Source organism: Lycium barbarum, chromosome 1 (genome assembly GCF_019175385.1).
Source record: "Lycium barbarum isolate Lr01 chromosome 1, ASM1917538v2, whole genome shotgun sequence".
NCBI lineage: Eukaryota > Viridiplantae > Streptophyta > Magnoliopsida > Solanales > Solanaceae > Lycium > Lycium barbarum.
In genome coordinates, this window is record NC_083337.1 from 158,290,560 (window position 1) to 158,315,276 (window position 24,717).

The 24,717-nt window shown below is 34.5% G+C and overlaps 3 protein-coding genes across 3 annotated transcripts; 1 reads left to right on the forward strand and 2 right to left on the reverse strand.

Moving 5' to 3' along the window:
• The first annotated feature begins 3,499 nt into the window (after window positions 1–3,499).
• On the forward strand, window positions 3,500–7,548 carry LOC132616978 (lysM domain receptor-like kinase 3). Its single transcript, XM_060331806.1, has 11 exons — window positions 3,500–4,190; window positions 4,683–4,895; window positions 4,992–5,131; window positions 5,213–5,302; window positions 5,383–5,488; window positions 5,818–5,969; window positions 6,153–6,250; window positions 6,382–6,520; window positions 6,805–6,903; window positions 7,014–7,148; window positions 7,411–7,548. The coding sequence occupies exons 1-11, from the start codon at window positions 3,536–3,538 to the stop codon at window positions 7,546–7,548; spliced, it is 1,965 nt and encodes a 654-aa protein (XP_060187789.1). The 5' UTR covers window positions 3,500–3,535.
• On the reverse strand, window positions 7,183–10,846 carry LOC132624476 (uncharacterized). Its single transcript, XM_060339265.1, has 3 exons — window positions 10,611–10,846; window positions 9,296–9,359; window positions 7,183–9,213 (listed from the first exon to the last, which is right to left on the reverse strand). Exon 3 carries the CDS (start codon window positions 9,175–9,177, stop codon window positions 7,738–7,740), a length of 1,440 nt encoding a protein of 479 aa, XP_060195248.1. The 5' UTR covers window positions 9,178–9,213; window positions 9,296–9,359; window positions 10,611–10,846; the 3' UTR covers window positions 7,183–7,737.
• A 572-nt stretch (window positions 10,847–11,418) lies between these two features.
• Window positions 11,419–15,442, reverse strand: LOC132600488 (uncharacterized). The gene is made up of 4 exons (XM_060313700.1): window positions 15,152–15,442; window positions 14,094–14,337; window positions 13,011–13,668; window positions 11,419–12,776 (listed from the first exon to the last, which is right to left on the reverse strand). Exons 2-4 carry the CDS (start codon window positions 14,322–14,324, stop codon window positions 11,752–11,754), a joined length of 1,914 nt encoding a protein of 637 aa, XP_060169683.1. The 5' UTR covers window positions 14,325–14,337; window positions 15,152–15,442; the 3' UTR covers window positions 11,419–11,751.
• Window positions 15,443–24,717: the final 9,275 nt, after the last annotated feature.

Consider the following 24,717-nt stretch of genomic DNA (forward strand, 5'->3'; position numbering starts at 1 on the left):
GATTATATATATATATATATATATATATATATATATATATTATGTTCAAAATACGATTAATATAACATTGTAGTTTGTGCTCCGTATCTAAAACTTTATTATATTAATATTTGCTATGAATATAGTGCATCTATGTGTATGTAGTTGTCTTTGAATAGTGATTATATATATATTATGTTCAAAACACGATTAATATAACATTGTAGTTTGTGCTCCGTATCTAAAACTTTATTATATTAATGTTTGCTATGAATACAAATTCAGCAAATTTATTAATATTTTTTAAAAGAGAAGACTTGTTTAAAAGGAAACTATTTTCCTCTCTTTGAGATAAAACAATAGCAATATTTAAGCATCAGTTGATACTTTCAATTTTAATTCGATTAATTTAAAGGTGTAAAATACTTATTATTTTTAATCAAATTTTGATTTGGATAATTATAATTCAAATTATTAAATTAATTTTACATGTTTAAAATGAAATAAAGTAGAAATTGATTTTCTATTTAAACGAAGAAATACTATTTTTTAATTTTTGATAAATATTCTCGGTTTAGCTCATTTTACTTGTCATGTTGTCTTTTGGATGGGTTTTTAAGAAAACGTCGATTAGAATTATAATTTGACTAATTTACCTTATTCATTATTTGATTTCTATTTGATATATTTTTTTTACGACGTTAATCTCTTTTCACATTTATTAGAGTAAAAATAAAAAAATAAAAAAAAGTAATTAAATTCTATCTTATTTTAAAATATAAATATTTTAAGTATATTTATTGTAGTAAACATAACAAATAAATGACATGGCAGAATAACAAATACAACAGTTTAATATCTACATTAGATCTCAAGCTAATATAAAAAAAAAAAAAAAAAAAAAAAAACTGTATGGTTTGACTACTTAACCTTTTGAAGAAAAGTAATTTCATTTACTCCGGATTGATACGCACGCGTCAATGAATCCATCATTATTAACTTAATGAGATATTTTAGAAATTACATGAATATTGTTTGATTTTTTAATATGGAGTGCACTTTTTTTTTGACATTATTAATTTGCACTATTTTTATGCGCGCGCACACACACGCACGCACACACACACACACACACACATATATATATATATATATATATATATATATATATATATACATACTATGTTCAAAACACGATTAATATAACATTGTAGTTTGTACTCCGTATCTAAAACATTATTATATTAGTGTTTATTACGAATACAAAGTCTACACTTTTTTTTTTACATTTTTTTTTTTTAATATGGGGTTCACTCTTTTTTTTTTTATATTGCTTGATTTTGTTAATATGGGGTCCACTTTTTTTATCGTGAGTTTTTTTTTCCCCACCCATTTAGGAGGATTTATAGTGTTTCCACACTTTCCCTCCAGTGTGACTCGAACCCAGGACCTATCGGTCGTAGGTGGAGGTGCTTAACCACTGAGCCATCCTCACTTGTCTATCGTGAGTTTGGAGATGGTGGGTTCCACTTTTTTTTTTTTTTTTTTTATTATATTGCTTGATATTGTTTGATGTTGTTTAGTATGTGACAATGAATTTATCATTATTGATTTAATGAGATACTTTGGAAATTACATAAATATTGTTTGATTTTTTAATACGGGATGCATTTTTTTTTATATTGCTTGATTTTGTTAATATGGAGTCCACTTTTTTTTCCCGTGAGTTTGGAGATGGTGGGTTTCACTTTTTTTTTTTAATATTGGTCGGTGTTTAGTTGGGGTCCACACTTTTTTTTAATAATGTTGATGTTTAGTTGGGGCCCACACGTTTTTTAATATGAAATTCACTTTTTTTTTATATTGTTTGATTTTGTTAATATGGGGTCCACTTTTTTGGATTCCACTTCTTTTACTTTTTTTTTATTGGTTTAACTCATTTTACTCGTCATGTTTTCTTTTGCACAGTTTTTTAAGGAAACGTCAATTAGAATTCACTAATTTACCTTATTAATTATTTGATCTTCATTTAATATTATTTTTTCTTTTATGACATTAATCTATTTTCACATTTATTAGAGTAAGAAAAAAATGAAAAAGTAATTAAATTCTATCTTATTTTAATATATAAGTATTTTAAGTATGTTACTGTACAATAATTTCATTTGCTCCTACTAATGGATTGATACGCATGTGACAATGAATCTATCATTATTGATTTAATGAGATACTTTGGAAATTACATAAATATTATTTGATTTTTTAATATGGGATGCATTTTTTTCTATATTGCTTGATTTTGTTAATATGGAGTCCACTTTTTTTTTTCGGTGAGTTTGGAGATGGTGGGTTCCACTTTTTTTTTTTTTTGAATATTGATTGGTGTTTAGTTGGGGCCCATACTTTTTTTTAATATTGGTTGATGTTTAGTTGAGGCCCACACCTTTTTGTTTTTTGGTGGAAGGTGGAAAATGGACGACAAAGAGACGACGAAGCATGGCTGCCAACCCATGCTTCTATATAGTACTAAATTATTTATACAATCAGATCACGTACAAGGTATTATAATTAAAACTCTATGATAAGCATTTAAATGCTAATTTAACAAAATGATAACTGACCTACTATCACATGTTAAACTAGGTTGATAATATAAAAAATGTATAATTTCACTTCTTTTGGGCAAAACACCCTAATTAAAGATGCCAAAAGGGAATTCTCTTTGTGCTCTTCAGCACTAGGCTCCAAGATAGATAGATAGTAAAGTAGTAATAACATATCATAAATAGTTGGCCGGCTTCACGATTAAATTAAAGGCAGAATCCGCCTCTGGACTCATACAAATTAAAACGAAATATAAGTGTTTACTTTTTATTTATTCTACAAGCAAAGGTCAGATGTAAAGAATCCAGGTTAGAGTTGCATCATGCATGTATGCATTATAGACAGAAAATCATTTTAAAATAACCTTCTGTATAACAGCTAATCCTAAGATGCGTGGCAATTTTTCATTTCCGTTAAACGTTCTATCCAATACTAAATGATTAACAACTTTCAAGGGTCACCTGAAAAATTGGTCTCCTCAGACTCGAAAACTCCATCTTCACTGCATTGCTTTAAACAGTTTACTAATGTTTGTTGAGCAAAAAAAATTAAAAAAATAGTAATAATAGTACTAACATTATTTCTGGAGTCTCATATATCTCCATTAGTGCATTGTAAAAATCGGCAAGTATGCATTGTAAAAGGTTAAAGATTTAAAAATCACAAATTCCAACTGATCCAGTGTCCTGAATAAGACAGACATTGTAAAATACAATACCATATAATACTATATATGTTTCATGTATGGTAGTTTCCTATTTGAAAAGATAATCAGAATATAACTAGAAGCTTTATGTTATATTTTAGTAGTATATTACTGTATACATCAGCAAACAAAGCAACAAATAGAATATGACAAAGATGAAATATTCTCTTAGAATATCATGAATTCATGATCTGATATGCTTTCCTTTTATTTCACCAGGCAGAGTACTTTTCGTTGCCAAGGCTTATGGCTTCTTGGTGTTGCATCCTTATTCTTTACTTCCTGTTTCCTCTGTCTCCTAACATCACAACAAATTTCGCTTCTGGTGCACCAACTCAATTAACCAACATCTACCCTTTCCCATGCTCCGATCACATCAAGACGTGCAGCGCTTTCCTCTATCAGCACAACAGTCTCTCGAAACTGAGTATCACCAAATTTTACTCTATCAATGCATCAGCAATCGAGCCGATTAGCCATGATGACAGACAAGACTACCTAGTAACTGTACCTTGCACTTGCAAAGATGTTGATGGAACTGTTGGATATTTCTACGACACGAGTTACAAGCTGCAGCTACACGATACATTTGCAAATGTTTCTAATGATATTTATAGTGGACAGGCTTGGAAAGTGGGAGGAGAAGAAAAGTACCAGGCTTGGGATGTTGTCACTATGCATCTCTTGTGTGGATGTGCGGATGATGAGGAAAAAACTGTGGTGACATATACTGTTCAGCAGCATGATACTTTGTCAAGTATTGGAGATGCACTTTCTTCTCAAGTCAGTGACATAGAGAACTTGAACCCTCACTTGACAAGTCCACAGTTTGTAGATGTTGGATGGTTGATATATGTGCCAATGTACAAAAATGGTGTTCCAGCTCTACCAAGTAGTACTGGTTAGTTATATCTGTCATAGAAATTTTCCTCTTTTCTTCTCATCACTATGTATTACTATGTTGACTAAGCAATCAGATAATCTTACAGACCATGAAAGCAGATAGCATTGCTTATAAGCGTCTTCAGATTTCAGTCAAATGCATATTTAGGAAGTTATGAGCATGACTGTTTTCTTTCTCTTCTCCTATTGGCAAAACATTTCATGCTCCTATGTTAAATTCTCTTGAAAATCCTTTTCAGATACCCGGGGGGGTGTTAGGCCAACATAAAGTTCAGGTGAATAAAAGTCGTCAACTTCAGGAGGGTCTCAATTTGTTCTGCCTTAAATATCCAGTATCTCAAACTTAGTTAGCCAAGCTTTCCGTAAAATGTAAAGGAAATAATTCAGGAAGTTACGAGAATATATACATTAAACAGTGGATAGTTGATTATTGTGAATTTATTGCTTAGAAATTGACTTTCAGTTGCCTCGTTTTCCCATCATTATGCAGGAAAGAAGCACAAAGCACACAAATGGACGGTATTAGTTGGAATATTATCAGCTGTGACAGTACTTTCAATCTGCACTGTGATGATATTTATTCACAGGAGAAAGAGATGGCAGAGACGCGACAAGAAGGATCCTGCAGCTATTTCCAAAAGCTTTAGTACTAAAAAAACCATGTCTTCGCAGAAGAAGTACATGTATAAAGATCATACTGAAGGTTTACTGTATGCCAATTTATTATGATAAGCTTACGCACAACAGGAAAAGATTGTATTATAGAGAATTAACACAATGAATTGATTCAACTCTGCAGACATGCCAGTTTTTGAATCAGAAAGGCAAGTAATATATAGTCTTGAAGAAATTGCAGAAGCTACAAGCAATTTTGATGAGTCCGGCATAATTGGACAAGGTGGATATGGGAGTGTGTATTATGGGAGAATTGAGAAGCAGGTATCTAGCACTTCCTTTTGTTTTTATTTCTTCACTTTTTCTCAAGCCAACGCAGATTCTTCTGTGCCTCGCAATTTATAGGAAGTTGCAATAAAAAAGATGAGGTCTAACAAGTCCAAGGAGTTTATAGCAGAGCTCAAAGTTTTATGCAAGATACATCACATAAATGTGGTAAGTAATCAAGTTTAGTCACTAAAAACTGTTATTTACTTTGATGATGCTCCACTATTTATGAAGAGGTCATCATGTAGGTGGAGCTCTTGGGTTATGCCAGCGGGGATGATCACCTCTACTTGGTCTATGAGTATGTTCCGAATGGCTCTCTCAATGAACATCTTCATCAACCAATGCTAAAAGGTACACAATAACATGTAAATTCAGCATTTGAGCTTATTATGGTACAGAATTTAATGTTACATGATATCGGGATTCAAGCCAAATACAGTCCATTAGTTAAAACGTAAAAGATATGGTCACCAGGCTTTCACTCCGTTTCCAATCCTTCTAACCTCACCGGAAATTCTGTTCATCGGATAGTTTCCCAGCTAAAAATCAAGTAATGAAGTATAAACCAAAGTTCACAAACCAATATGGAGAAAGATAAAAAGAACTAAGATTTTAGAAAGTTAAAAAAGAAAAATTATGCAGAATCATTAGTTAGCTTACATCAACTTGTTCTGAACCAGGTCATAAGCCTCTAAGTTGGACTACAAGAACACAGATTGCTTTAGATACAGCAAGGGGCATTGAGTATATACATGACCATACAAAATCTCGGTATGTTCACCGTGATATAAAAACGAGTAACATTCTACTGGATGAAGCCATGAGAGCTAAGGTGCCTTCTTGACTCCTGTGAGAAATGATTATTTGATTATCTCTAATCATTACTTTCACGAACGCGGAATCTCCCTTTATACTTCTGTCAAAAAGTTGTCTTCTTTTATCATAAACGGACTAAAACTTCAATGAACAATTTATAGTTCCATTAGATGTAAATCATGAAAGTGCTTTCTTATAGGTTGCAGATTTTGGTCTGGCAAAACTAGTTGGTCGAACCAACGAAGATGAATTCTTAGCGACCCGCCTTGTTGGAACACCAGGATATCTTCCCCCTGAGTAAGCATCTTAATTTACACATTCTTGTTAGTCACTATTGTTGTTTTTAAAGCCTTATTTTCTAGCAATATCAGATCCATATGCCTTAAAAGAATTTGTAAGATTTGCTTCTGTTGTCTCATATGTTACAGATCTGTGAAAGAGCTGCAGATAACTACCAAAACAGATGTTTTTGCATTTGGAGTAGTTCTTGCAGAACTGATAACAGGAAAACGCGCACTCATTCGTGAAAATGGGGATCCAAACAAGATGAAATCACTCATCTCAATTGTAAGTAAAAAAATTAGCAGATATATCTTGAAGAAAGAAAGACAACCACATGAATAATTATCTGAGAAAATTGACACTATTTTAGAACATGATCGAATAGGAAATGCATAAAGGAAAAGAAGAATCTAAAACAAGAATAAATGAAATGTATGCATATATTAGAGCATGGATGTCAGTAGATCAATTTCTTGCTTGTTACAGCTTAAATTTTTAAAAAGGCCTATGTTTATATTATTATAGTTAGTCTTTCATTAACGAATAAAGAGTGTCCATTGAATGATCAGATTCATGAAATTTTCCAAGATGAGGATCCAGAGTCAACATTGGAATCCTTTATAGATGAGAATCTCAGTGGATATTATCCCATGGAAGATATATACAAGGTTAGCAAATCTAAATATGTCTTCATGTTCAAGTCTCCTATTCTTCTACGTCTTTTCTGATAGCCAGTAAACTACACATACAGATCTGACATTTTCTCATTACTCTGCAGATGGCAGAAATTGCAGACTGGTGCCTAAGTGAAAATGCAATTAACAGACCAGAAATTCGGGAGGTGGTTGTTGCATTATCTCAAATCAGGACCTCATCCACAGAATGGGAGGCATCATTAGGAGGCGATAGCATGGTTTTTAGTGGAGTCTTTAACGGGAGATGAAATGTATTTCAAGAATCAAAACTCTTAATTTTTAAAATAGAGTGAAAATTTTACTACTGCCAGCAGTCAATGTTCTGCTAATGGTTGGAATTTCTTTTTCTTTTTCCTGTCTTGTAAAGTTACAGAATGTTTTGGTAAACAGGCATATGCACTCAACTTTGTGATTTCTACTAGCTTGAGAGTAATCCTTCTAAATTTCTGTTATTCATTGACCAAATATGTACAGACATAGGATAACAATGTGTCATCCTCAACAGAGAAATTTATAGAGTCTGGACTTTATGCTGTTATGCAGCATAAAATCCAGTACTTGATGTTAGGACTTAATATGCTAACAAGTGCCTCAGCTACTGCAAGCATACATGGATGAGTTGTTCATCCAAGAATATCTTAAGCTCAACCAAATTTGTCCAATTAGACTGTTCTAAGCACTCATTAACTCGATTCGAAATCAAATTTGAGTGATCAATCCCTATAACTAGCTAATGTAATAGTCACAAGGACAGTAACAGAGTTTGCACCTCCAGTGCAGATTCTTTCTATAAAAGAGAAAAGGACGTTATGATCTTCCAATTAGTGGAGAGGATTTTGGATCCTGAAGGGAGATTATAGTTTCAAAAGCACCCACCAATGCCTTGACCTTGCTTCTCCTGGTCTCGGCAAGCTTGCTTGCAGTAACTTCAAGTACGTTGTTGAATAAACTGGGAGTTGCTTTTGTGTCTTCTATAGCATGGGATCGAAGATTTACTGTCATAACTTCGCTTTTAGTAGCAGCATCTGAATGGCCATCAGCAGTGGATCTGCTCAAGCTTTTTCCTCCAGGATTACCATTACCATTTTCATTTTCGCGCTTATCTTGTACGGTGACTTGCCTAAACTTTTGTCTCCTTGGACTGGAATTCTCAGACTCGATATCAGTTGTCTTTCCTTTTTTGAACTTGAGCAGTTTAGGACTGCAATCTTCATTTTCTAACCCAACTTGTCCAGCCCTCTGAGGTTTTATGTCTTGCTTTTGAGTTGTAGTTCCATTTTGTTTGGTGCTAGAGCATGTTCCATCACTGTTAAAAGACTCATTTGCTGAAGTTGATGAGGAAATGGAAGGCTGGGTGGGCCCATTTTTTCTTGAGCTATCGCCGCCTGAAGATGCAGGAGAGGATGGGGAACAAAGGGGTAATGAAGCCATCTTCCCTCGTCTTGGAACGTCTCTATCCAAAGAGGATTCTTTGGCATTACTACTTTCTGAAATCCCTGTAGTGTGTCTTTTAGGCTTCGATTCTCTAAGATACGACGACTTCTTTGTATCATTTTCATAACTGATTTTCCCAGTCTTGCTTGGTGTAAAATTAGTCCTACTGTTAACGTGAGATGCCTTTCTTGGGGAGTTGCTACTGGATGTTGTGCTTGATACCTTCTTCACAGAAGATTTTGGAGACACTGAAACAGTTGAGGTAACAACATTCTTTTTCTTTCTTAGCTCGGAGGATCCACCGTGCTCCTCCATTTTACAGCTGTGGTTTTGTCTACTGCTTGATCCAGCCAATAGAGACTCTTGAAGTTTCGAAGACCTCCCTGGTATAAAGATGTCACTGTATCTTCTTTGATGGATTCTTGAAGGAAAATCACTTTGATGATTTGCAAAAGCTGCTGCTTTTTTGGTGGATGTTGGGATTTCCTGTCCATTGACTTGGCAAGTTGTCTGGTTCTTGATCTCTGAAGGTGGTTTAGCTGAGCCTGGTACTCTCTTCCATTCTGGGATTTTCCCTAATGTTGCTCCACATCTCGTGGGCCGGGGAATCTTTGCCTTTGTTGGAGAATCATGTTCAAAACCAAATTTGCACATATCATGACACGAACGTGTTGGAACGCCAAGATAACGTGACAAGACCTTGGATTCGCCCATTTCAAAACCTAGGCTACCAGTTGAGTTCCTTCTCACACGACTGACTACAGGCTCGGTTTTTTCCAGGCTTTCAGGTATGCCACCAGCCATATCAGCCATTGTAAGAGAAGGAAATGAAATAACAAACCGACACCCCTGCAGATATGATATAGAGGGGTTTAGAGTAAGCAACATAAATTTTGTTTTACTTCCCAAGCTCCAAACAAAGAGTACTCACCAGGACCTGAAAGCAAGAAGTACCAGAGTGCTTTTTCAATTGTCAACTTCACACGTTTGGCGTCCTAAATAGATAGAAAGAAGGACATGTTAACTGGTGAAGATTAGGTTTGGATGTTTTCTCATCCATGGCTTGTGTGACTAAACTTATATATTCTGTCATAAAATGCAGATAAAAAAGAAGGGAAAATTATGTACACTTAGTTCCCTATATATTCATAGCCCACAGTTGCCAATATGAACTGGAGGAGATACACAACATATAAAAACCTAAAAAAGAGATGCTATGGATCACTTATTTAATAACAATTTGAGGGGAAAAAAGGGATAGAAGGACAACAAGAAAATGTTCTTTTCAGCAGCTTTCAGTTCTGTGTCCATCTGATCACTCCATCAAATTGAACTGGAACTCTTATCATCTACTAATCCCAATAGACAATTCTTATTGTGCTATCAATAATTAACTGAAAATCCTAATGCTGAAATTTGGCTATATCACTAACATCATAGAGGCTGAGAATATAAATCTAGCACAGATGTTTTGGTCATAGAATTTAATCAACATGTCCATTTCTTGACATCAAATATATAATCTTGCTTGTTCAGGTGAGAGTTCCACATATTCTTATATTCCCTATTATCAGCAGCATTAAGTTATTACGACTAAACTGCATTAGTTTGCTTTGGTGAGTTTCAAATAAACTATTGAGTAGCTTTTCTTGTGTGTAAACTTCAAAATAGTTGACAATGAAAGTTAATTGTAAATAAGGCTACTTAAAGACAAAACATGTCCATAAGTTCTACCCCTTGTAAGAAAAGTAAGAAATTATGATACCCTTGGCCTATTTGAGAATCTTATTGGAGAAAAAATAATGCCAACAAGCTTCCAATAAGGAATCTACAAGAATCAATGAGGGGGGAAAATCATCATATTATAAGGATAAAACAAGATGTTCCATATCATTCCCTTCATCTAAATGATAAAAAGATTATATTCCAAGAATTTATATCTCCTAATTGTTGTCCCCTTCTTCAGCAGACCCTTCAAATTAAATCTTTGTTAAAAGATCAAATTTTTATAAATTTTGAAAGGATGAATTTGGCTGGGAGAAGGCTATAAACAAATCATACCATTGAAGCTCTCAGAAAAGTAACAAATGTACTATCAATAATAGAAACAAGAAGCTCTGATCATCAAGAAGAAATCTCAATTCTAAAAACAAGAATCAAGAAGCTTTTAACTACCGAATAAAGAAAAAATGTTAGGAAAAAAAGAAAAAAAAATAGTTTTTCTGAAAGAAGGATTGAAATTATACCTTTTCCTTACATGTAAGGAAGAGGGACCCCAAACAATTGGTTGAAATTTGTTTTGTGAAAAAAGGGAACAAGTAAGAAGCTTGATCTTATTGTTAGAATTGATAAATTTATGTGAGAACAAGCGTTATTTTAGCAAAGGTGAATATTTTTATAGAAAGGTGAAATCTTCACAAATATAAATTAGAATAGCATAGAGAGTGAAAATAGAAAAAGTCCTGATTCGTGTGCAAGGTAATTATAGTAATTGTACATATCGAAACGTTTGAGTTTTGCAGATCATTCAATATTAGGTTTCATTGAAAACACTTGAAACAGAACCAAAGTATTTAAATCTTTTTGTGTGTGTGTGTATATATAGGTATGGAAAAATACTTACTTGGTATTTGATGTTTCTACTAAATGGAAACAAATTTAACCTAAAGAGTCACCAATTAAAACGAGAATACATATTATTTGACATGATAAAATGAGTAAAAATCTTTGGATTCACTTAAAAGACTAGAATACCTTAACCATAACGTCATAAATTATTCTTTATCCCCACAAAATCGACCATAATCTCTTTAGTTTGTCTATATTATCTGAACTCAGTGTTTTAAAATTCTATCCATTTAAGTAAATATTATTTTCTCATGCATACTTAAGAGGTGATTATAAATACAGTTTCAGGAAGAGAGTTTGTTCAAGTTCATAAATTTTGAATTAGTAGTTTATTGTGAAACTCATGTGTTTAATTGAAAAAAATATTGAATCCAACAACTAAATGCATACTCATTTACATTACCTAACAAGCAAGGAACAAAAAGATGCATAGAAAAAAAATATATATATATACACACAGAGAATAAGCTGTTCATTCCAAACTAATGTAAAGTAATTCATGAAGTATAGATAAGTTACCAACCATGAATAAAAGTGTGTTTGCTTCCATCATTTGTAACTTGAATATGAACACTTCTATAGGACTAAATTGAAGTATTCTGTATGAATCCTTGGCTAAATATCTGTACATAACATCTCCTAGAGCCAAAAAAAAAAAAAAAGAGGAAGGGATGAAGATAATCCTAGCAATCAACTTCCTGTACTATAAATCTATAATAAGTATTGAGTCCAGGAATATACTCTCCGTTCAACTACTCATCAGCTAAAAAAAAGAGGAGACACATAAGACTGAGCTCTCCGAGCCCTTTGCCGCCTTTTTGTCACCCCCCAGCCTTTCAAAAATCGGCCTGTGATTCCATGTTTGTTATCCAAAGTATGCTGCAGTAGGAGAGCAAATGTTGTTCTCTCTCCATCATTGGACCATCTCCCGCCTCTGGAACTAGCCCCACTCGGAGTTTTCTTCCATGGACCGGATTTTGGAGCAATCATCTGATGCAAAAGAGATCCCACTGCAGGTACTACATCTGTTTGAAGGTCCTTCTGATCCTTTTTCCTCCTCCTTGCTTGACCCCTCCTTGGCTGATTACAGAATGCAATACCTTTTTCCTTCTCCATGGGTTGTTCAACTTCATTCTCTGGACAACTAGACAGAGAACTAGCAACTTCAGCAAGCTGGCCTAGAAAGTGTCTAGAAGCTTCAGATGGTTCACCAATGGCAGACTTTGCAGATGATGAAATAAAAATAAGTATATCAGCTGCAACCTTGTCAAATTCCTCGATTGGATCATTATGGCCTCTTCCTGGTAAATAGATTGATGTACTGACTTTACTGTCCTGAGAATCTCCTCTTGGTGGAGAACACTCCTTATTTTCTGGGCTAACAGGACCTTCCAGATCTCTTTCCCCAGTAGACTTTGTTGCTTCACTTGGACTAGATGATAAAAGGTCTTCTTTGATGCAGGAGTTCAAGTCGATGCAAATATTAGTTGTCGAAAGCTTGCTATCAATGCTAGTCCCTACAAGGTGATTATCCCTGGTACATTTTCTATATTCAGGTGAAGAATCAGGAACCATCTTACTGTCAAGAACCTCATAATTTTTATGAATCTCTACATTTCCGCCTTCAGGAAAATTAAGATGGGAAATGTCGGAGGAGGGTGCAGACCGGTAGTCAGACAAATAGGTAGGAGGTGTCAAATTCAAGTCCATGCCTTTCCTACAATTTGTGTAATCTGAAAACTTATTGTCTTCATCAAATGACTTAAAGTTGCTTCCATCTCTCCCTGTAAGTGCAGATAACAAATATTGTGATGAGGGGTAAAACTTCATGCTATAAACATCTTTTAGGATAGAAAGGCTGTATGTATTCCTTTAGAGAAGCCAGCATTAGGAAAAACAGATAACTGATGCAACATAGAAATAAAAGCAGGTATTGTGCAAGACAATAACAGGAAAAGAGCATGATGACAGCTTAAGAATTACGATCAGAATCTTTTCTCAAGAGAAATTCAGGATACCTTCTTTATTCAGAGTTGAGCATTCTGCACGTCCAATACCGGATAAATCCAGATCCCTGTCCTGGATTTCCTCGTGAATGTTATTCGATCCAAATGCAGAATTCGGACACTCTGACTCAAAAGGCTGTGCTGGTTCATTCAGGTCAAACAAAAGAAAGGTACCCCTATAACTTGCGGGAGAACTGGAAGAGTCTCCAGAGGCAACAAATTTGACTTTCGAAGAACGTTGAGGTTGAAATTCTGAAATCAGAACATTTATCCTTTTAACAGGATTTTCCTCTTCATTATCAATGGCTTTTTCTGCTGGAAGTTCAAGATCCAACATTCTCTTCCTTGATGTGTCGTTCTTCAATAATGATGCTGTGCATTCATTTAAAATGTTTTTACCTGATAAACAGTCAACACCTGGTTGCACAGTCTTGTCGGCACCAAAACTGAAAGACTCTTGAAACATTTCTTTACTTGGTGCATATGGCTCAATGATTGTGAGATTTACTGAGTGCCTAAAGGTCTTCTCAGAAATTTCAGACCTTAACAGAGACACAAAAGTATTTGGCTCTAATTCTTGCAAGTGTACATGATCATCCACTTGTTTTCTCCTTTTAATCTCATCCATTAATTCCCTTTGTCTTCCATATAAACGATGAAGTTCATTGACCTGAAAGAGAATACCATTTAAACTTCTGGTTGATTATGATGCATTTAAGTGAATCACCAAGTGATGAAGGACTCCCAAGGTCACCATTACTCAAGACAAAAATTGATCAAATACTAGAACTGCAACATTTAGGTAGAAGAAGCGCCAACTCTAGTAACAAATTTTAAGGGAAATCTAGTAACATTTACAAAAGGTTTATTGTAATCCACAAGAGAGAATAAGAATGTTTATGAAAGGTTTATTGTAATCCACAAGAAAGAGCAAGTTATGAGTAAATAAATCAGGACAGTTAATTCCAGAAACATGAAAGGATATATAAGAGCAATTCATTTAGATGCAGAATAAATTGAAAATTCTGTTGAATATAACCCAAGATGACAATAATCTGTTCAAAGGCTAACCAAAGGAAATGCTCATGTATATACCTGATATCTAAATGTTGCTTCATGTTTAAGTATTGTCTGTCTCAATATATCCTTCTGATAAACTAAATCCTGGCTCTGGTCTACCATAAATGGAGGAAACGCAAGATTGAATCCTCTACTACTGTTCCAGGCGATACCACTGTGGGGTATTGACCGTGAATTACTACCCGTAAGACTGAAAACATGATCTCTTGGGTAGTAATATCCTGGAAGATAGTTAGTGCACTGCATTTTTCCCTCCTCCCTGGAACAGAACACAACCAAGAGTTAGAATGTGCTGTTTTTTCCCCTGCCTGTGACTCAACACAACATAAAACTTAGAATGTAAACATGCATATTAAACTGGATGGCGCACATTATTCCTCAACACTAATATATTACGGTGAATTTCCACCAGGCAATGACCTTACTTCTTCAAGGAAATGAGGACCAGGAAGACTAAAAGAAGATACTCATTAACATGGTGTGATATTGTCCGCTTTGGGCAAACCTCGGTTTTCCCTAAAAGGTTTCACACGAGAACAGGAAGATTATTTTACCTGTTCACAGTCATTTGCATCAGATCATAGGTGCTAATAAGATAGTTTTATGAATTGAACAAAATTTTGAAAATGCAAAGTCACGCATCCACTAATCCAACAACCAATTAGAGCGGAAAAACTTGTTGGGTGGGCAACATAAAAAGAACCCATCTGACTTTTGACTTTTGAGTTTTCCAAAACTCAGAAACTAACATACATCACCAGTTATACAGATATAGAAATGGAAAAAGCAAACACTTAAAACAAAAACAAAAAAAAATTGAAAAAATCATAAAAACCAGGTAAAAGATCACAATGCACAGATCCAGCAGAAAGAATCAACAGTCACACACAAAGGGTGTGATAAAAACACCCAAAAATAGAAAGAGAAGAGAGATGAAACAACACAAACATACCAACACACCAAAACTTACACAAGCAAAGAAACAACCTTGAGATGAATAACATTTAAAAAAGGACTTCTGCAAGAGAAATCAACCAAGATTATCATCAATGAGCAGAATTTCAAGAAATTACCAAAGACCAAGGCTTTTAAATGCGACAGCTTGTGAAAAGAAAACCCCAGCAAGATATATCTCATTCAAGACTAGCTCCAGCTCCAAGAAAACTCATCAAGCTAAAAAGAGTAGAAAAAACTCAAGAGAAAAACTGAAACTTTAGAGAAAAAGAGTCTTGAAAATAAAGCCAAGAAAATAAGATGCTTGTTAGATTGTACAATGTCATTGGGGGGAGGGGAAAATAAGGAAAGGATGGAGTTTTTTTGGATCTGGTGGGGCCACTAGAGAAGAATAATTAGTACTACTAGTAACTGACATGGGAAGAGAGAGACACGGAATTTGTCAAACACATTTGGATCTATCTTCCACATTTATATCTATTCTTGGATTTTTCTTAGTAATGAAGTGTGTGAAAAATTGGATCATGTTATAAACTGCTTGTACATATTGTCCGCTTTGGCGCACCTCACGGCTTTAAAACGCGTATACAAGTAAAGGCTTCAGGCCCTGCTTATAAGCACGCACACAATCTCGTGTGCGAGCGATGTGGGAACTTCAAGTTCACAACACACCCCCTCATCGCGAGCATCGTGCTGATAACGTGTTATAAACAGCTTATACATATTGTCCGCTTTGGCGCACCTCACGGCTTTAAAACGCGTATTCGAAGGAGGAGGGCCACCAGGCACCATAACTCACTTGTATAAACTGTCCGCTTTGGGAACTTCTGGCCCCTCACGGTTTTCAAACGCGTATATAAGTAAAGGCTTCAGGCCCTGCTTATAAGCACGCACACAATCTCGTGTGCGAGCGATGTGGGAACTTCAAGTTCACAACACACCCCCTCATCGCGAGCATCGTGCTGATAACGTGTTATAAACTGCTTGTACATATTGTCTGCTTTGGCGCACCTCACGGCTTTAAAACGCGTATACAAGTAAAGGCTTCAGGCCCTGCTTATAAGCACGCACACAATCTCGTGTGCGAGCGATGTGGGAACTTCAAGTTCACAACAGATCATCTTTTGTAGATTCTCTTTCCCATCCCTGTCCTTTTGCCACGGATCAACTTGGGGCATTTAAATATAAGTGACCTTTAAGTTTTAAAATTAAAATTGAGGGGAAGTGATTCAAATTTTAATCATTGACTAGAAGTGATGATTTTTGATTAGTGATTAAGGGATTTTGAGCTTACTCAACAGTTTTGTTTTTAACATTTTGACTTTCAACTTTATTTTTAACACTTTGCCCTTAAGTTTTATTTATAACACTTTATCCCTCGCCCCCACCCCCTTCCTGCCCCCATCCCCCCACCCTCTGCCCTTGCCCCCCACCCCCACCAAAAAAAATGTTTTTTCGAAAAAGATTTTGAAAAGTTTTTTTTTATTTTTTTGCACCAACCCCAGCCCTGCCCCAGCCCCCGACCATGCCCCCCTCCCTTGCCCCCCACCAAAAAAATGTTTTTTTAAAAAAGATTTTTAAAAGTTTTTTTTTGTTTTTTTGCACCACCCCCCCTGCCCCGAGCCCCCGACCACGCCCCCTCCCTTGCCCTCCACCCCTGCCCCCACACCCCACCAAAAAAAAAAAAAATTAAAAAAGATTTTTAAATTTTTTTTTTTTCACAATCCCCACCCCCGCCCCCTACCCCCAGCCCCCACCACGCCCCCTTATGGCCCCCACCCCTACCCCACCAAAAAAAATATTTTTAAAAAAAAATATTTTTAAAAGTATTTTTTTTTTGCACCACCCCCACCCCTACCCCCAGCCCCCACCACACCCCCATCCCTAGCCCCCACCAAAAAAAATATTTTTTAAAAAAATATTGTTAAAAGTTTTTTTTTGTTTTTTTGCACCACCCACCCTCCCGAAAAAAATTAATTTTATTTTAAAAAAAACAAATTTGAAAAGTTTTTGTTTTGGGTTTTTGGAACCATCCCCCTCCCCATCGCCCCCACCCCCTACCTCCCAAAAAAATTAATTTTATTTTTTAAAAAAAGTTTTGAAAAGTTTTTGTTTTTTGCACCACCCCACCAAAAAAAAAATCTTGAAAAAAAGTTTTGAATTAAAGAGAGAGATACCTCTTCCATATGTTGATCCTAGCAAACCCGGAAAAAGGTGGATAAAGATGAGGCGTGGAATCGGGGAATCATTGAGAACGAGAAAAAACAAATGCTCCTTATACAAAACAGTTGGCACAAAAAACAACATGTCCAAACCGAAATGCTCCATAGTTGTTAATTGCACTGTGTTGTAATAATAGTTATTTGTTGGAACTTTATGACATTTTAATTTTGTTCTTTTTTAGAATGATAATTTCCGTTCTTGGTGTTTGTGAACTTGGTTTATATGATATGTTGATCGTGTTCAATCACAAATGTGTGTATTCTTGTTAATAAATTGCTGAACAATTTCCAACAACTAATGAATTTGTTACAACAGATCTGTAACTTGTTGTGTTTTATCCAACAAGTAATAGGACTTATTGCAGCAACTAGTATTTTGTTGGGTTTTATCCAACTGCTAAAAGATTTTCAACAAGTAAGCAATCTGGTGCAATAACTGACAGGCCTTGTTGCAGCAACTAAGTTGCTTTTTGGGGTTTTTCCAACAAGTGGAGTGACTTATTGCAGAAACTGGGTAACTTGTTGTGTTTATCCAACAAGAGTAAGGACTTGTTCAACAACTATGTCACTTGCTGCAACAGATACTACACTTGCTGCAACAGATATTACAGTAGTTGCAACAACTACTACTTGATTCACCCATATTTAGTGATCAACAAAGGGAAATCAATGATATTTAGTGATAAACAAAGGAAATCAACGATATGTAGTGATCAATTTATAATACTTAATCAATTTGATGGTATTTTGAGTCAGGAAAGATGATCTACTAAGTCAGTATGCACTAAATCCAATGATCATTAAAGTGAATTGATATCAACTACTTGATTCACCCATATTTAGTGATAAACAAATGAAATCAATGATATTTAGTGATTAATATATAATACTTAATCAATTTGATGGTATTTTGTGTCAGGAAAGATGATTTACTAAGTCAGTATGCACTGTGAACTACTTGATTCACCCATAGTTAATGATAAATAAAGGAAATCAACGATATTTAGTGATCAATGTATATACTTAATCAAATTGATGTATTTTGAGTCAGGAAATATGATATACTAAGTCAGTATGCACTAAATCGAGTTATCATTAGAGTGAATTGATGTGAACTACTTAATTCACACATATTTAGTGATAAACAAAGGAAATCAACGATATCTAGTGATCAATGTATAATACTTAATCAATTTGATGTATTTTGAGTCAGGAAAGATGATCTACTAAGTCAGTATGCACTAAATCGAGTGATCATTAGAGTAATTTGATGCGCACTACTTGATTCACCCATATTTAGTGTTAAACAAAGGAAATAAATGGTATTTAGTGATGAATATATATATCTACTAATATCCTTAATGGATTAGATAGTAATTTCATGTAATTTCATGGATTAGATGGGCAATTCTAAGTGTATTCTTCCTAAATTGAGTGATCATTAGAGTGTTTTGATGTGAAGTACTTAATTCAACCATATTTAGTGATAAACAAATGAATTCAATGTTATTCAGTATAAACAAAGGAGTTCAATGTGATCAATATCGTGAATATGTTGCAACAATAGAGTAGTTGTTGCAACATATGAGATACCTGCTGCAACATATGAGTAAGTTGTTGCAACATATGAGATATTTGCTGCAACATATAAGTAAGTTGCTGCAACATATGAGATACCTGCTGCAACATATGAGTAAGTTGTTGCAACATATGAGATATCTGATGCAACATATAAGTAAGTTGTTGCAACAATTCAAATCTGTTGCAACAACTAAGCAACTTGCTTAAACATCTGATCCATCTGTTGAAACAGATTAATAACTTGTTGTAACTTCTTCAACAAGTGTATGATCTGTTGCAACAATTAACTCATATGTTGTGACAAATTTTTTAGTTTTTGCAATAATTTAAGACATTGTTTTATTTTTTCCAACAAGGTGAATAATTTGTTGCAACAACTAAGCAACTTGTTTAAAAAGATTAGTAACTTGTTAAAACAGATTAGTAACTTGTTGAAACAAATTAGTAACTTATTGCAACTTCTTCAACAACTGCATGCATATGTTGCAATAATTAGTAAGCAAAATAAATAAGTTCATAAACAGAAATTGTTCAACAGCCACCTTGGTTGCAAATACCACAACTAATCAAAATAAATAATTTCATAAACATCATTCACAAATAACATAAAGGACAAAAAAAAAAAAAACACAGAAATTGTTCAACAACAACCTTGACTCCAAATACCACAACTTAAGTAATAATTTGTTCAGCAACTGCCTTCTAAGGTGTACCAGATTTCCTTGATCTACTTCATCTCCTTTATTTCCATCATCGGTTTCTTCATCTTCTAGTTCTTCTTCACTTTCTTCATTTGTATCTACTGCTTCTTTGCTCTGTTCTTCATCTCTTTCTAAGGATTGATTGTCAGTTTGGCTGTTCAATTTGACTATATCTTTCCTCAACATGTGCTGATTCATATATAAATTGTCTACTTGTTGCAACACGTGTAGAAATTGTTGCAACAACTACAAATCTGTTGGATATCTTCTACAAACAGAACCAAATAACTGAAGTTATGTCCAACAAATTTGTAGTTGTTGCAACAGATTGTCTACTTGTTGTAACAAGTGTAGAACTTGTTGCAATAACTACAAATCTGTTGGATATCTTCTACCAACAGAACCAAATAACTGAAGTTATGTCCAACAGATTTGTAGTTGTTGCAACAGATTATCTACTTGTTGCAACAAGTGTAGAACTTGTTGCAACAACTACAAATCTGTAGGATATCTTCTACAAAAAACTAAATAATTGAAGCTATGTCCAACAGATTTGTAATTGTTGCAACAGATTGTCTACTTGTTGCAACAAGTGTAGAACTTGTTGCAACAACTACAAATCTATACGATATCTTCTACAAAAAAAAAAAAAAAAAACTAAATGACTGAAGCTATGTCCAACAGATTTGTAGTTGTTGCAACAGATTGTCTACTTGTTACAACAAGTATAGAACTTGTTGCAACAACTACAAATCTGTTAGATATCTTTTACAAACAGAAGCAAATAACTGAAGCTATGTCCAACAGATTAGTGAGTCGTTGCAATAGATTGTCTACTTGTTGCAAAAAGTGTAGAACTTGTTGCAATAACTACAAATCTGTAGGTTATCTTCTACAAATAGAATCAGATAAATACCAGGACAAGAACAAAAAAACTATCTGTTAGATATATTTTCCTAAATCCTGAACCATACTAGACAACAACAGAAAAACCATCTATTCACTACAAACTTTTCCTAAACCCAAAAAAAATCAAAACTTCCTTTCAAAATTTTTTTTGGAGGGGGATGGGGCAAAAAACCAAAAATAAAAACTTTCCAATACTTTTCTTTAAAACAAAATTAATTTTTTTTTGGGTGGGTGAGGGAAGTAAGAAACCCAAAAAAAATCAAAACTTCATTTTGTTGTGGGTGGGGGAAGCAAGAAACCAAAAAAAAAAAAAAATTCAAAACTTCTTTTCAAGAAAAAACATTTTTTTTGGGGGGGGGGGGGGGGGGGCGGTTAATTTTTTTTTTTTTAGAAGGGTGAGGGGTGCAAAAAAACAAAAAGAAAAACTTATCAAATTTTTTTTTGTGGGGGGAGGGGTGGGAGGAGGTGGAGTGTGGACCGGTAAAAAAAATCAATTTTTTTTGGGTGTGTGGGGGGGGGGGGGGGGGGGTTGCTGGTGAAAAAGCAAATAAAATAACAAAACTTTTTTTAAAAAAAATTTGGGTCGGGGGGGGGGGCGAGGGGTGGGGTGGGTCAGGGGTGGAAGGAAGAAGAGTGGGGATTGGTAAAAAAAAAAATCAAAACTTTTTTTTAAAAATAAATTGGGGGTGGGGACGGGGTGATTGCGCGGGGCGAGGGTTGGGAGGAGGAGGGGGGGGGGTGAAAAAACAAATAAAGAAATTAAAAAAAATTTAGAACAAATTTAAAAAAAAAAAATTGGGCCGGGGTGGTTGGGGGGGTGTGGGGTGGAGGAGGAGGAGGGGGTACTGGTGAAAAAGCAAATAAAAAATATCAAAACTTTTCTTTAAAAAAAATATATTTTTTGGTGGGGGGAGGGGGAGGCGGCAAGGGTGGGGCTGCGGAGGGGTGGGAGGAGGAGAAGGGGGCTGGTAGGTTTTTTTTGGATTAATTTAGGATCTTTTTGTATTTTATAAAAGATTAAAAAGTTTGAAAAAATACATTTTGGATCTAATCTTCTTAATCTCAAATTTAATTGGGTTTTGATTTGATGTGATCCCCACAAGTCACCTATACTAATTTCACAACTAAAAGGTCACCTTTAGTTAAATCTTGACTTCTTTAAATTCTTTTCCAGTTTAATATTTCATCAAGAATTAAATCTTATTCCTTTCATTTGTTGACTTCCAACTTTTCGGACTTACAATTAAAAGATAATTTTCTTTTCTTCTTTTTCTCTTTTCTTCTTTTTCTCCTTTTGGCACTTAAATGCATATTTTATTACTTACTCCCTCCGTCTCAATTTATATGATATAGTTTGACTGAGCACGAAATTTAAAAAAAAAAAATTGAATCTTGTGGTCTAAAATAAGCCAAAGATATTTGTGTAGTTATAGATCATCTCGTTAAGCATAAAAGGTAAAGTTTAAAGTTAAATTGCTGCCGAATAAGGAAATGTATTATTTCTTTTTGAGACATACTAAAGAGAAAAGTGTATCACATAAATTGGGACAGAAGAAGTAATAACTGTGAAATGTATATAACTCCTTTTTTTTTTTTTTTTTTAACAACATGAATAGTATAGATGGTGAACTGTTTTTTTGGCACTTTTGCTAATGCGTAGTGATGACTTTGAGTCTTTAGGGAAAGTCCTGATACTTAAGTATGTCTTTTGTAATGTATTACCATTCAGATGTGTGGTGAAATGAATAAGATCTTTTTAACTTTAAAGAAAGATCACAAGTCTGAATCTTGGAAACAGAATTTTCACAATGACCTCGAGTTAATGTATATAATAATAATTGAGCTCACAATAAAATATTTATAAATATTAATGTAGATTTTCTAATACATATACAAAACTTGGGTAAAAGTTACTAAATTTCCATAAACTCGTAGGTTATACTCTGAAATCGCTACTGCATTTCCTCTCTATAGGCCTTATACGGTGTGAATTTAGACTAATTAGATCACTGAATTTCGAATACCAAATAGGTATATCAAAACCAAAAATATGTATAATAAAATAATATATTCTATAGATTTCTACTTTGTTTTATAGATAGTAATAAATATATGAATTTCTATAGAGCCGAATGTGCAACTGATAGATTTTTTATTTTATTTTCATTTATGTTGATTGTACAAAAGGTCTTCTTCTTTTTTTTTTTTTTTTTGAAAAAAAGGTCATTTTTTAAATAAAAAGTAGATGATAATTATTGTGTTACTATCTGAGTTGTCATAATGATTGCTTGATTTTCTTGTTAAATCAGCTTCCCCTTAAACATCATTTCTTATTCAATATTCGAATTTGAATCATCGACAAGAAAGTGGTTGTGAGTGGAAGAATTTTAGAGCCCGTTTGGATTGGCTTACAGCTTAAAGCTGTTTGCAGCTTATAAGCTGAAAAAAATAAGTTGGGGTAGTCCAACTTATTTTTTTTGGCTTATAAGCTGTTTTCAGCTTATAAGCTGCTTTAGATAAACTAAGTCAAATGGGTCTAATTATTTTTTTGAGCTTATTTTAAGCATAAAATGACTTTAAGCTGGCCAGCCAAACACTCAAAAAAGCTGAAAACAGCTTATAAGCCAACTTATAAGCCAATCCAAACGGGCTCTTAGTTAGTTTATCTAAAAACTTTAAATGATTGGCGTAGTACTCTTGCACTATTACATTTACATGTTCAAGAAAAAAAGAAGAGAGAGAAAGCTTTGCACGTTTAATTGTAAGCAACCATATAAGTGAACTTATAAATTCCCTAAATGGGCAGACAAATTGGGTTAATTACGTAATGATAATTTATTGAAAATTATCATAAGAAAAAAGGAAAGAGAAATTAATTAAGGGAATGTTGGTGGGGGTGTTTAGAGTCCGCGACTTTTGTAGCACAAAAAAAAAAGTTGAACCAAACTAGCACAAAAAAAAAAATATTAGTAGGTTTCACGCCCTAAATTAGTGCGTGAAAGGACCAAACTGCAAAAATACAACTTGGGCCTTTCACGCACGAATTTCGTGCGTGAAGTAGGTCTTTTTTTTTTTTTGGTGTTACCTTTCAAATCACGTTTTTTTCCATACTTTGGGCAAAAATTAGTCATGTTTCAAAATCCCAAAATATCAAAATTTTATATAAAACTTAATATCTTTTTTTTGCGTATAATAATGTCGGCTCATTACATCAAGTCCACCTAAACGTTTGGATCATCGTTTTAGGGGTTCTAAAGTGCCCCGAAGTAAGTTTTGAAACTTGTCATATTTATAGGGTTTTGATTTAAGTGTTTTATTATATTTGAATGTACAAATATAATATTTGATTTAATAATAATTCATCCAATACGAGAGGTTTATATAATTAAAAAATAATTCATTCCATTTAATTACAATACTAATTCAAAGCAATACAATAATAAATTACAATAACGATACAATCTTCAAGTTCTAGAGGCTCTATTACTTCGAGATGTGCTTGTACTACCACGGCCTTGTTGCCCACACGAACGCTTGTCATGGCCATATTGCTTACATGTAGAGCACTTGCGAGAGTCTACGACTCTCGCATCCATTTGATTGGGTTTACGACTCCGTGAGTTAATGCCCAATTTCCTGATGTAATCCTTGTTAGCAACCATCGAAAACGGCTCGTTTGGCCAATAAGCTTTATTACCAAGTGGGTGGAATTGGCCGGAATATGCTCTAAGTTAACTGTGGACCTTGTATTCCCCCGCCACATAACTTATTACCGTTTTTCTCATTCTCTCGAAGCACTTGACAGCATGAGAACACGGCATGTGGTACGTTTGCCACTTACCACAAGTGCATGTTCTTGTTGCCTCATAAACGGTATGCACGTTTCCACCCTTACCGTTGTAATAGCCCGTCCTAACTTCATACACATGTTGAATTGGGTCATACTCGGTCATTTGGTGATGCTCACATTTTTTTCTATAATGCTCCATATTTTTGAAGGGTTTTGGCATCCATGTCCCGCTGTCGGCTAATATCGCTCTGGCCTGCCTTGTCCTAACAACAAATCGCTCCACAACCTGCTTGGAAGTCATTCTCACCATTGCGGTAACAGGTAGTCCTTGAGCAGATTTCAGCAAGCCATTGAAAGACTCTGAGCTGTTTGTTGTGAGCATGCCCCATCTTTTGCCTCCATCAGCATGAAGCGTCCATTTTTCAACTTCGAGCTTCATCAACCAAACGTATGCGGGTTCACTCACTGCCCTGATCAGATCC

What these genes read in the sequence shown, in the direction of transcription:
- LOC132616978 (XM_060331806.1), top strand. Translation starts at nt 3,536, where the DNA reads ATGGCTTCTTGGTGTTGCATCCTTATTCTTTACTTCCTGTTTCCTCTG. An exon ending in AGCTCTACCAAGTAGTACTG is followed by an intron (nt 4,191 to 4,682) that starts GTTAGTTATATC and finishes ATCATTATGCAG; the next exon opens with GAAAGAAGCACAAAGCACAC. An exon ending in ATGAAGCCATGAGAGCTAAG is followed by an intron (nt 5,970 to 6,152) that starts GTGCCTTCTTGA and finishes GCTTTCTTATAG; the next exon opens with GTTGCAGATTTTGGTCTGGC.
- LOC132600488 (XM_060313700.1), bottom strand. Translation starts at nt 14,324, where the DNA reads ATGCAGTGCACTAACTATCTTCCAGGATATTACTACCCAAGAGATCAT. An exon ending in AAGCAACATTTAGATATCAG is followed by an intron (nt 13,669 to 14,093) that starts GTATATACATGA and finishes ATTCTCTTTCAG; the next exon opens with GTCAATGAACTTCATCGTTT. An exon ending in CTCAACTCTGAATAAAGAAG is followed by an intron (nt 12,777 to 13,010) that starts GTATCCTGAATT and finishes CTGCACTTACAG; the next exon opens with GGAGAGATGGAAGCAACTTT.
- LOC132624476 (XM_060339265.1), bottom strand. Translation starts at nt 9,177, where the DNA reads ATGGCTGATATGGCTGGTGGCATACCTGAAAGCCTGGAAAAAACCGAG.